Source organism: Ammospiza nelsoni, chromosome 4, assembly GCF_027579445.1.
Source record: "Ammospiza nelsoni isolate bAmmNel1 chromosome 4, bAmmNel1.pri, whole genome shotgun sequence".
In the NCBI taxonomy this organism is placed as follows: Eukaryota; Metazoa; Chordata; class Aves; order Passeriformes; family Passerellidae; genus Ammospiza; species Ammospiza nelsoni.
In genome coordinates this window covers 47,636,038-47,648,432 of record NC_080636.1, presented here as the reverse complement: position 1 = coordinate 47,648,432, position 12,395 = coordinate 47,636,038, and the positions used below count along the sequence as shown (strand labels likewise).

Genomic DNA, 12,395 nt, shown 5'->3' with positions numbered 1-12,395 from the left:
AAAACCTAAAAATCAATGTGATCAATCAGGTTTTCTTGAGGAACTGACTGTCATGAAAGAAGGTCCTAAATCACCTTCCCACATTTCTAAATCACTTGTGCAAACACTGGTTTGTGCATTAGAATTTCTTAGTGTAAATGATAAGCAAGAGGGGCAGACTGGGATTTGCATATGCAATGGATGTTAGGTTCAATTTCACAAGCATTCACCAGGAAACTTGGCCCTCAGGTATTCTTAAACAGGTTCAACCTATGCTCTTTCTCTGAGGGCAAATCACCCAGAACAGTATTTTCTGTAGGAGTGCTCTGAATCCTGGAAGGAGAGCACACACAGGAAACACTGTGGGCCTTAATGTTCCATAGATACTGAGAATAAATTGTGATTTAAACAGATTTGTCCATTTTTTGTTGTGAGACAGATGAAGTATTTTGCCCATTTTTCTCCACCCTGAAACAGTTCTGCTCAGTGCTGTGCTACAGATTGAATTTGAATAGAATACTGGAGAATTTCCAGTGATGATCCTAGAGGAGAGTGCAGCAGAAGTCTGCAGGAATGCAAATGCTGGATTAGAAGCCTTCTCCTCTGGGATGTGACAAAGCACACAAGTTATCAGCCAAACACCTTCAGATGACAGATCTGTAGGGAAGAAAGCACTGAAAAGGGAGTTACAGACGGGAGGAACTCCAGGGAAACACTCAGCTCTCCCATCAGGCTTGATAGAAACAGAAGGGAAAAAAAGAGAAGTGACACCAATGGGGAGAGTAATTACTTCACTGGAATGTTTTGACACTGATGAGAAGCTGGAACTTCCACCCCAGCAAGGAGTCTGGGACAATTTTTACTGTAGGTGCCAAAACGGAATCATCTGATACACCTGGCAAGGTTAGTAGCCATGAAAGTGCTATCCAGAAATACTGAAATCTGTGAAAACAGTGAATTCTTGGGGTTTTAGGCATCCCAAAATAGCAGGGAATTACCATTTTAAAAACGGAAATAATTTTTTCAAGCTCTGGTTTGAAATTAAAGCTCAATCAAAAATCTTTACCTTTTCTTCTTCAAAATTTCAAGTTACTTGTTTTTCTGATGAAATTTGTATGCATGGTGTTAGTACCTGTGAGATGGGAGTCTCCTATTAATTTCTTTCCACTGTAATTTTTCTATGCAATTCTAATCACCTACATCCTTGCCTAACAAAAACACAATGCAGCTTGCCCTAATTTAGCTTTTGGGGGCAGGGTACTTTTTCACTTGAGGAAAAAGAAAAATCTGACATATTTTCCTGAATAAATACATTGAAGAAGTATTCAATTAATTTGCCAGGTTACACAATACACAGCATGGTAAGAGTGAGTTCCTTTAGCAAAGAAAGGAGAGGAAGGGTTAAAGCTGAATTTTACATTTCATCAGTCTATGTTATAATACATTAATCCTTCTCACCACTGAAAATTTATTTTTTAAATTCTCTTTTAACTCACTCAGCTGAATATGGACCTATTCTTTCTCAGGAATTTTCTTCCTCTTCTGTTAAATTTCACTTGGTTAATTTCTGCTTCTTTCTCCGGGTTGTTGTATATTCCTTCTGAGTACTCCACAGGGTAAGCAGTGTCTGCGGCTGTTTGGAGAGGTTAATGCATCCTTTGTCTCTCTCAGATCATCTTTCAAGATATTAAATGAGCAAGTGGTACCCAACACTGGCCTTGCAGAGCCCCAATAAAGTTGCTGTTACACCCAGAGACAACACTGTGAATATCTCTACCCACTGAGAGCAGTCTGTCATTCCCCAAGCCAAGCTTTTCTCATTACAAGCAGATTACTGGAGTTTGATTTTTGGTGGGGTTTGGCTGCAGGGGGAGAATGGAGAACAAGAGGAAAGGTCCTTTTCAAGGAATCCAACTGAACAGGAAAAGCATTTAAAAAACCACTGGGCAACAGTTAACTAAGCCAATAATTGAAATATATAAAGAAGGCAGGGCACTGACATACGAAACCAGATACAGCTGAAAACCAGCTAAGAGGACCAACATCTGTAAGCAGTCTAACAGCTGGTTTTGAACACATGACATTCCTAAAAGGTGCATCCAAAAAAAAAAAAAAAAAAAATCCACTCTGGGTATTTTTAACAATTTGGAGACATCAGTCAAAATCAGTACAAATTAAGGTCAGTGCTGCAGTGCCCGCAAGAAAAGCCAAATATTTCTGCTTTTTGCGCTTATATTACTCAGCATTTGTAACTAAGAACAGTCCTTGTGTGCTGCAGCAACCAGAATTGTTTTCTGTCTGCTGCAAGGTTATCAGAACACACACTTTTTCCAGTGTCCAATTTTACCAAATTTCTCCAAACACAGCAGGTGCAAAAGCAATTTTATTCCATTAAAAATTCCTTCTAAAGGCTTATGTATCAGGAATAAAAGAGACAATAAGATGAGAGTATTTGTAATTGGAAAAGTAAAACACGGGGAATCATTTCAGCATCTAAGGACAACATGAAGTAGCAGCAACTTTAAAACAATAACAAAGACAGAGAAACACAAAAACATTACCTTGAATTCTTTTTCAATGTTGGCCAACTTGGCAAGTTCATTGCTGAGTTCGAGAGCAGTGAGCACTGGATCTTCGCTGGAGAGGGACAGATAAGCCGGACTGGCCAGTCCTTTGTAGGCATTTATTCTTGACCTAGAGTGACTGAAAGAATCATGTTTTTGCTTCTCTGTACAGTCATTACATTTGCAGAAATAATCATGAGGTCTTTCTATCCTCGCTCCTTTCATCAACAGCATGTGCACAACTTCGTATTTTTGGCAGTGGGCAGCTAAAATGATGGGAGTGATGTCTGGAGAAAAGCGGGTACCGTCTTCGTCATAGGAATAAAAATCATCATCCTGGAGCTCCTGCTCACAAGGGCTCAGAGTCAGTCGCTTGTTTACCGAAAACCCAGGATGATTCAAAATCGCTTCCACTATCCTAATGTAACCCTTGCTGATTGCGAGCAGCAGGGCATCTCCAATCCGTGCCAAGTTCTCTTTTTTTAACAGAAGTTCTGTCACTTCCAAATGTTCATTCCCCACAGCGAGCTGCAAGGCGTTCTGGCCCATGTAGTCAACGCAGTTGACATTGAGCGTCTTTGACTCCTCGAGCATTTTGCGCACCACGGGGATGTTGCCGTACTCGGCAGCGTCCAGGAAGCGCTCCTCCTCGGCCGTCAGGCTCGTGCCCCTGTTGTTGAACATGAAGGCCGGGCCCCGGATGGCCTGTCGCCTTCCCTTCTCCCTCATCATGGTCATCCGCCTCAGGGACGGGCTCTCTTCGATGTACCTAAGGAAATAACGAGCAAGAGGTAACAAATTTTCACTCTGGTGGTAATTTGTAACTTCCAATCCTGTGGCTGCAACAACTTATTTTGTGCCTTGTCCTTTGCCCATTCTCTGACAAGCAGTATCCTGAATTGGGATTGCTCTTACTTGTCTGCAATCTAAAGGCACTCACAGGCTCAATGCCTCAGGCCACTGCTGTTCTCTTAGCACGGTCAAGATTTATTAACATTTTTCATTCCTTTTAAGACATTGCTCCTCTTCAGAAATCCCTCCCATATATAAAATGAAAACCCATCTACTGCTTTCAGTAGTAATTAATATTATCCATCACAGGCATTCAAGCTGATGGTATAAGTAAGGCAATACTTAATACTTACCATGTTGTAGATCACATAAAAGTGAGGTGAAAACACATTTTCTTCAGGGTGTCTTGCCAAGCAACACGTGATGAAGCTGATAACACCTGATAACAGCTTCTCGTGTCACTACTAGAAACGTTAAACCTGGAAGCTTCTACTCACAAATCACTTTGGTCCAATTACAGATTTTTGGATGACAACACTAAATACACATTGAGCAGACTTTCTACAAGTAAACTGTTCACAGGTTCCAGGCACCAGGAGTCATCAAGTATAGACTGGGATCAGCTCTCACTCCAGTGGACTCCTGCAATGCTGTGGATTGTATTGGGCCTGTTTCTACATCACCCATTTCAGGAGCTGAGAGGGGCTGTGTGCACATTCTTGTACCATGATCAAAAAAAAAAAGGCAAGTCAAAGAGTAAATGAATGAAAACTGGGATAACTGCTGCACTAGAAAGAGGAAACCTGGGTGTAAGAAAGAAATGTTTTAAAGGAAAATGAGAACCAGTGAACCCGTGAATTCTCCACAGAAACCAGTTGCAAAAGAAGAAAGAGGGAGGAAAGAGAAGGGTAACAGATGAAAAGAATGGCTGAGCAAGCTAATTTGGCAAACACAGAAACTGGAATTATGAACCAGTGAATGTGCTCAGAGAACAGACAGATGGGATGCTGAGCTGGATCTAGCAAGGCAAGGAAACAAGAGAGGGGCAGAGAGGTTCACAGCAGTGAGACTGGACAGAAATTGCTAAGAGAAGGGACCCAGGATGAGAGGCTGAGGAGCAGACACTGCCTAGCTGGAGAAAACAGCAGCAGGAGACAACTGCTGGCAAGGTCAGCAATCTCCCTTGCCTTTTCTAGTCCAGCTGAACAGTGAGGAAGGCAGCCTCCAGCTGCTATCAGTTAATCCAGTAGCTCAAGAGACAGAGATCACTTTGGATGATTTCATGGGCATGGAGACACCAAGTGCTGCTGATAAACAATATGACTTAATGGAGGTGTGCTTTGAATATATACAATGCTCTACATATATATATATACACACAATACATAGAGATAAAGAAATCTTTCAAGTTCCAAATTTGTTTCTTAGGTCCTACGTGCCTCTGTTCCTCATCTTTAGAAAAAAGAACAGTTGGCTCCCATCTTACAGGAGCATTGTGAAAATTAATATATTTTTCACTTTGCTGAAAAACTCAGACACGGGAGTAACTAAGGCCAGACAGAACAACTGAAAAGGAAATTAATCCTTCTACCCTCAGTGCATTAGAAGAGATGTGAGTCCATGTAATGAATGCCAAGGGCAAACCAAAATATTAAACAACCCTTTTTAAGCAAACCCTGTCAGTCTGCAAAAAAGACAGAACCAAGGGAAAAATGCCACACACACCTTTGGGCACACAAGGGCTCTGCATTAAAGTGGACACAGTAGCATCTGCATGGGCAGCTTTGGAAGGTAAACATCCAAACTAATGCAGGTTCAAATCCACAGACAGAGAAACAGCCTCCTAAGTGCTGCTGGGGGTTGATTTTTGAGGGTGTGGTCTCTCAACGAGGAGCTCTGTTGCCACTGCACAAAATATGCCCGTTGCCATCTCTGGATGCAGCACGGCCGGCCCCAGGATTTCTCATTGGGCAGAACTAATTGCATCCAGGTTCTAAGGACAGGCCTGCCCTTGCAGCTATCTACATCAAAATGTACAATCTTAAGCACTTTATCACAGACACAAACATCCTAAAACCCAGTCCAAGCCCTGGGCATTTCAGTGAACACAAATGGGCAGCTCAGTTGCTCATCAAGCAGAGAGACTGTGAAACTCATTAGCAAGGGCAGGTCTCTCCTGGGATGAAGCATTTGATCTTTTTACCTTGTTATCTGTGGCTGCCATTTCTGAACTACCTGAAATAGCCTGAGTGGCACCACAGAATAAGCAATGTTAACTGCTATTTACTCTTTGAAAGATGTGATAGAACTGCTCTGGCAAACATGACATGATCCATTCTTTCTTTTTTTTCCCCACTTCCATACCACTTTCTTTAAATCTATAAAAAAGGCTGCATAACACAGCGTACTTGTAACTCTGTTAAACACAGAATTGATTTAATGTCTTAAACCTCAGGCATATTTCCCACTTAGGAGTACTCAGAAATAAAGACTTGAGCCCAGAGTGCACATTTTGAACAGCCACAGTTCGCTGCTGTCTTATTCCCCAGCAAAATCAGAAGTAAAACCAGATACATTGTCTTCTCATAGTTTCTTTCTAAACAAGATCTTATTGTCTTTGCTGTTACACTTCCACTCATCCTCCACATCCAAAATCACACAGATACAGAAATGTAGTGTTTAGTGTTATGAAGAAAAAAAAATTATAGCTATTAAAAATGCAACAAAGACAAAACAAATTGACTCTTGCTGACTTCTTGTTTTAAGAAGACTCTAAGCTGCCACTTTGAATCTCATTTATCTTTTATGAAATACACAATACATTTTTTCTTATATATTCAGTTTAATTTTTCAGCATAATTTGAAATATGACATTTATTTTCATTTTATCTACCTTCCTTTCAAACCCCACTATCTGGGTGATCACTGAGGTTATTCATCTGACTTCTGCAGAGACACACACATCTTTCAAAAGTGTCCTCTCAAGAGTGGCTTCCTAGGAAGGAAGATATCCTTAACTGTAAACCTTTTGACAGAAATGATGGATCTGAAGTGACTGCAATACCTTCTCAAAATAAAGATGGACGATGCTTGGTATTTTAATGACTAAAATATTGTCAAGGCATCTCCAAAAAAAAAAACCAAAAAGCAAAAACTCTTGTGCAGCACCACAGGGCCACGAGGCTGCTGTGTTCGTCTACACTTCTCCCCTCTTTTTTTCCACTTTTCCCTCAGCAAATTCAAGGACCTTGAAGCCAGCATAGCTCTGGTCAGAGTAATGCATGCAACAATCGGGTACAAAGTCTCCTTTCCTTTTTCTGCTTTCCTTTTCTTACATCTAATATTTTAGCTATCCCAAACTATGAATAAAAGAGTTAGTTTTTAGTTTTAAGTGTTTGACCACTTCCAGCATATTTTATATGTATTATTTGCCATCTGATATAATCAAGCCAGCAAAATCTCAAGTTGCATCTCTCAACATCATTAGACTGGCTTAAAAATATGATGAAAATAGAACTAAGTGTGCATTAATTACTTGTGTTCTATTTGCAAAGCCTTGAAAGTTCAAATACTCAGCCTTGTCTCTGTAAGGTACTGACAACCTAATTTAATAAAGGGGGAAGGAGATATGGGAATCATGATGCTCCTCCTCCCAATTGTTCCAAATAGTTGAAAAACACATACACAAAAACATCAAGATATCTGTAGAATGCATGGCAATAAAACCACAAAAGAACCAAGTAAGAAAAATGCCCAATTATTCTGTATTAATTGGCCAGTAGAGATAAAGAAGGATGGAATTGGAGATCAGCCATGCTAACTGAATGAAGCACACCTGTCCCACCACATCTGGACACGTTTCACTCGGCCCTGAGCCTGCAGCTATCTTGAGGAACTCCAAAACTGCACTGGAAAGAAGGAAGAACGTCAGGAACTGTGCAACAGCCTTCAGGATCAGTCACTCCTCAGCTCTGCTTTGCAGCAGAACTCCCACGTGAGTGAGGCCAAGGCTCCTAAAGGAGCACAACACCTTTCAAGGCCTTTCCCTAATGATAAGCATCACAAGCTCTCAGACACAGCAATGTTGTTTGCACTCTGAACATTTCATTGGTTCATTACAGACCTGGTAAATAAGACATACAAAAACCTCTCCTACATTACAACATGTTTTTGCTTACCTCAAGTATTTTCATTTAAAATGTATGACCTTCATATGGGAAATAAAAAATTATTTTAAAAAAGATTTTCCATGGAGCAATCAATGCCCACTCGTCTCCTGTTTTACTATGACCTTACATTGCATCATATCCTTGCCTGGCCAGAGTTATTCCTACAAGGAATGTACAAAGCAAGACATTTGAGCAGCACAGCAACTACAAAGGACTGGAAAAAAGCACAACAATCTCTCTGCTTCTGCCATGGGCTGTTTCAATTACAGATTTCTGCTCTTACTCTACCTATCCCTTTTCATGTTCAATCTAGAACTGCAGCAGAAAAGAAATGTGGGATGGAGAGTTGACCTGAGAATTCCTTTTTCCTTATCCCGCTCTTTATCTACAGCAATCCAAAGGATTTATAGTCTTGTTTCTAAGTCTACTTTTTAACAGTGCACACAGCATAAGCAATTTTAAAGGAAAGGAGAGTAGCTGAAGAAACAGAGATTTTATCCTGGGTCTTCCCCGATCCATAGAGAAATTCATGCTGAAAAACAGGCTGTTACTCTCCCTGAACTATCACATGCAATAAAAGATGGCATCAACAATTTACAAGCAGTTTACCCCCCTGCTAAACTACAGCACACGAGTGATCCTGATTCCATTCTAGCCCTCAAAAGGAAATGCAGCCCAGTGGTAACAGACAGATCTGATAAGCACACAATGCCAACAGCTCTTAAAAGAAACAACACCGGAGTCAGCCGAGCAGGAGATGCAGATCGTGCCTCTTGTTCTGCCAAAAGTCACCTCTGAGGCCCCAGTTTGAAAATTAAAGACCCATAATTGCCTTACAGAAGTGCTCAGACACACACACACACACAAGAGCAGTTGTAGCTAATGTCTCCTGAGATTTCTCAAAGTAAGCCATCTCAAGTGTTTTATTTGCTACTGCAGCAGAAAAAACCAGCTCTTCCATGGGAGGAAGCAGCTCCTAGCTCTGAGCAGGACCACAAGCAGCGCTGGAGGGGTAATCCCCCATCCTCACTGCCTTTCCCAAAGGAAGGCTTTCCCCTCTCTCCAGTCTCTGCTTCCCCTGTGTCAGAATGGGCCAAATGGGAGAAATTTGTTTCTTCACCACTAAAACTGGCGTCTCCTTCATGCATGCTGGCTCATGTTCCAAAAAATTTGGGAGTACCTGCACCAAAATCCAAGATGCATTAAATGACAGCTTCCTTTTCCTTTCTGTCAGCTACTGCCTGGGCTTTCCAGAAGAGGGAGGCTAATTCAGCTGAACAGCAGAACATAAATCAGGCCAGCTGCAAGATCTGACTGAGGTCTATACTCTCCCACTGGTCTGAAACGACACAATCCATCATCCAGAATGCCCTCATGACATCTCACACAAGTGCTGGCTCCAAACTGGAAAGATTTAGTCCAAAAAAAAATGGAAAAAAAATTACAGTGAAATATCAGGAGGAGGTGTACATGCACTTAGGGGACGGAACAAACTCCTGCCCCATGAAATTATGCAGAGCTTTTTCTGACCATTACCCTTCAATAACTCCTCAAAGGAAAATACCAACCCTCAGAATTCCTGTGGGAAAAAAGGACCATGTATTGATGGCAGGAGGGCATCTATGCACACACAGAACAAGGCAAACATTTCACCAGGAAAGAGCCAAGTTAACAGGGCTGTACCAACAAAGAACTGTAAAGCTCCTTTGAAACTTAGTCCTTTCTTTGTGTTCTGTCTCTCTAGCCAGAAAACTAGACTGTGATTTTCAGAGAGACTCGGGAAGTCAGGAATCTGATGCTTACATTTAATTTACAGGTCTTGTCCACCTTTTCCCCACTGGGGCATAGAGTACCCTGTGAAACAAGTACTACCTCCAGTCTGCAATCTTAGTGGGAATCTGAGGTTAATTACTTTTTTTTCCCAGCCATATTTGGCACAGGAGGGAGCCAGCTGTACACTGACAGGCACTTTGCACAGGCTGCTGCTTTCAGAGATTTCAAACCCAGCAATGTCTGCCTTCATGGGCACACTCCTTCACATCTTCCTGCCTCTTTCCCTCACACCTTGTGCTGAGTATTCACAGTACAAATCCTTCCAGCCAAGGACTCTCACTCTGTGCCTGCTGAAGCCTGACATGTGTCAATCTGAGCACATCAGGAGCAAGCTGATGCTCATCTTTATCTCATCAACATGCACAATGATTTTAGGCACTTGCACCAAACACACAATGTTACTCCAGGAGAAAAATCCCACTGCTACACCAAGGATAACCACAGTCACATAACAGGGAAAAGCTAATTCTGTGTCTTTTGCCTCTATACCCAACAGTTCAATATACTCTTACTACATTAATCCATGTCAGTTCTTTTGTCAGTCCATTGGGCTCACAGATTCCCAGGATATCAAGAATTATCTACCAGAAAAATTCCATGAGACAGAGCTCACTCCAGGCTCAAACACCTACAGCTGTGTAAACTGCACTCCAGTTTGATCCCCCCCGTGGTGTAGTACCCATTTCTTCAACACAGGAGCATGTCAATCTCTCTAGAAGGACACTTGGGACCCAGAAGTTGAGGACTCACAGCTTACAATTCATCTGAGCCAGCTTCAACTGCTTAAAAATAATGTGTCCAAGTCTCTTTTTATGGCAGATAAAGACAGGCACCTCCAAAAAAGAAGATAAATTGCTATACTACTTTTCCTGCTGCTATTTCTGCTCCCATTCCATCATCTACATGGGAGTCTAGACAAGTAACTCAAGCACAACTAACTTTCTGACAGCTGAAGACATGTGAAAGACCAATTCACTCCAAGTGCAAATTGCTGGGCACAGGGTATTTGTGAAGAATTTATGCACAGGGATGGCAAACCCCACCACTTGTGGTTATCCCATTCTAAACACTACCCTAATTATTTCTGTATTTTACAGTTTTCTCTGGGGTGATTTTAATTAAGGCTTCTACAGATGCTGAATATCTTATCTTAAAACTCAGTGTTTGCTATCTCATAATTAAAATATTTAATTAAGAACTAAACGTTGTCAGGAAAACATAAAATAGTCAAGCAATCCTCTGAGGTTAAGTCTACCTAAACTGCAGCATGATATAAAAATTAGTGAATTATTCATGGACAACCTACATTTTGGAAGTCAGGGAAAAGAAAGTTATCATCCCTACTAGTAACATTGAATGCATTTATTTTGCAGTAAGTGTATTTGCATGGGCAGCATCTCTTCATGTATCTACATAGATAGATGTTTAGGATTGTACCTTTAAAAATAAATGGATATTTTGGAAAAGCACATCCAAGCAGGATAAGGTGCATCTCCAGAACTAAGGCTTTTCTGTACAGGTGTCCTAGATTTCTGTGGGGAATTCATTTTTATCTCAGCATAGCTTTTAAAAATATATAAGAATAAAGCGGCAGCATTAGCAACGGGTTCTCTGAACCTTAGCCGAGCCTACAATTGGTCAATTTCCCGGCAGCTGCACTTCCATCCAGAGAGAAAATAAGAAACAAGGAAGGGATGGACTCTTCTCTGCCCCGGCACACACCTGTGCCCGCCTGACGCCGAGGAAGCAGAGCCGGGGCTGGGGAGGGGGCCGAGGGCAGGCCGGGGCACTCGGAGCCCCTCGGGGCGCTGGGAGCCGAGCGGCCGCTCCCGGGATCGGCCGGGACGGGGCCGCACCCCCGGGCCCAAAACTCGCCGGGAGCCGCGTCCCTGCTAGGGAAAGTTGCCCCTCCGAACATCCCCCCGGGCCCCACTTACATGGTGCTGGCAAAAGGGGGGGGCGGGTAGTATCCGTAGGGCTCCCGGAGGGTTTTGACAGCTCTTTGCGGCGGCGGAGGGGGCTCCGGCCCCCCATTGACGCCTCTCCAGCCGCGGCGCCGGCGCTGCTGCTCTTCTTCCTCTGCCCCTTCCTCCTCCTCCTCCTGCTGCGGGGGGAAGGTCACTCTCCCCTGCTCCTTGCTCTTCCTGCCCTTGCTCGACATGGTCAGGGTCCCCTTAGGCGGCGGCGAGCGCCGCTGCTCCCGCTCCCGGCCGGCCTCGTCCGGCAGCGTGTGCGGTGGGGAAGGAAGCAGGAGGAGGAGAAAGGAGACACAAGCTCAGCTCGGTGGGGGACAGAGCACCTAGAGAGGACAAACCTCTCACCACAAACCCACGGCCACCCCGCCGCCCGTCGGCAAGGCGGCGCGATGCGCAGCCTGGCAGCGAGAGCCAGGAACTACCGGCAAGGCGAGCAAGACACAGGGCTGCCAATAACAGCGGCGACTCTGCTCCCCTTCTCCTCCTCTTCTGCCTGTCATCATCCCTCACTAGGACGGCATCATCACGGAGGCAGCGGGGCCACGGAGAGCGCACCCGCCTCCCACAGCGAGCGCTCCGGAGAGGAGGAGGCGCGCCCGTCCCACCTCCGCCCCTCAAGGCCTGGAGCGGGGGGGGAGTGAGGGGGCGGTGCTCTGCCCCAGGAGCGCTACAAATGCCCCCCAGCCGCCCGTTGTTGCTGGCTTGGGGTGAATCCTGCTCCCGCCAGGTCGGGTGTGAGGGGAAGTCCTCGGGAGGTGCCCGCCGAGTCGGGCATGAGGGGACCCCTGAGTAGGTGCCCGCCGAGCTGGGCATGAGGGGAAGCCCCTCGGGAGGTTCCCGCCGAGCTGGGCATGAGGGGATATTCTCGGGAGGTGCCCACCGAGCCGAGCTGGGTGTGAGGGGAGATCCTCGGGAAGTACCCGCCGAGCTGAGCTGGTTGTGAGGGGAAGTCCTCGGGAGGTGCCCGCTCAGCCGGCGCCGAGCCCTGAGGGAGCCCGGAGCCGTGAGGCGGGGGTCTGTCAGCAGCAAGGTAATTCTGGCCAAAGCGGCCAACAGCCCGGTCAAAGCTGTACAAAGTTTGG

General features: G+C 44.4%; 1 protein-coding gene across 3 annotated transcripts in view; it reads right to left on the bottom strand.

The window, feature by feature from the left end:
• TRPC3 (transient receptor potential cation channel subfamily C member 3) overlaps positions 1-11,498 on the bottom strand; it is a 32,647-nt gene extending 21,149 nt beyond the window's left edge. For all 3 annotated transcript variants that reach the window (XM_059470285.1, XM_059470286.1, XM_059470287.1), the window contains exons 1-2: positions 11,275-11,498; positions 2,541-3,312 (exon numbers count right to left, since the gene is read on the bottom strand). In XM_059470285.1, the coding sequence (XP_059326268.1) occupies positions 2,541-3,312; positions 11,275-11,498 (996 nt within the window). The remainder of the gene's footprint in view (positions 1-2,540; positions 3,313-11,274) is intronic.
• Between the last annotated feature and the right edge of the window lie 897 nt (positions 11,499-12,395).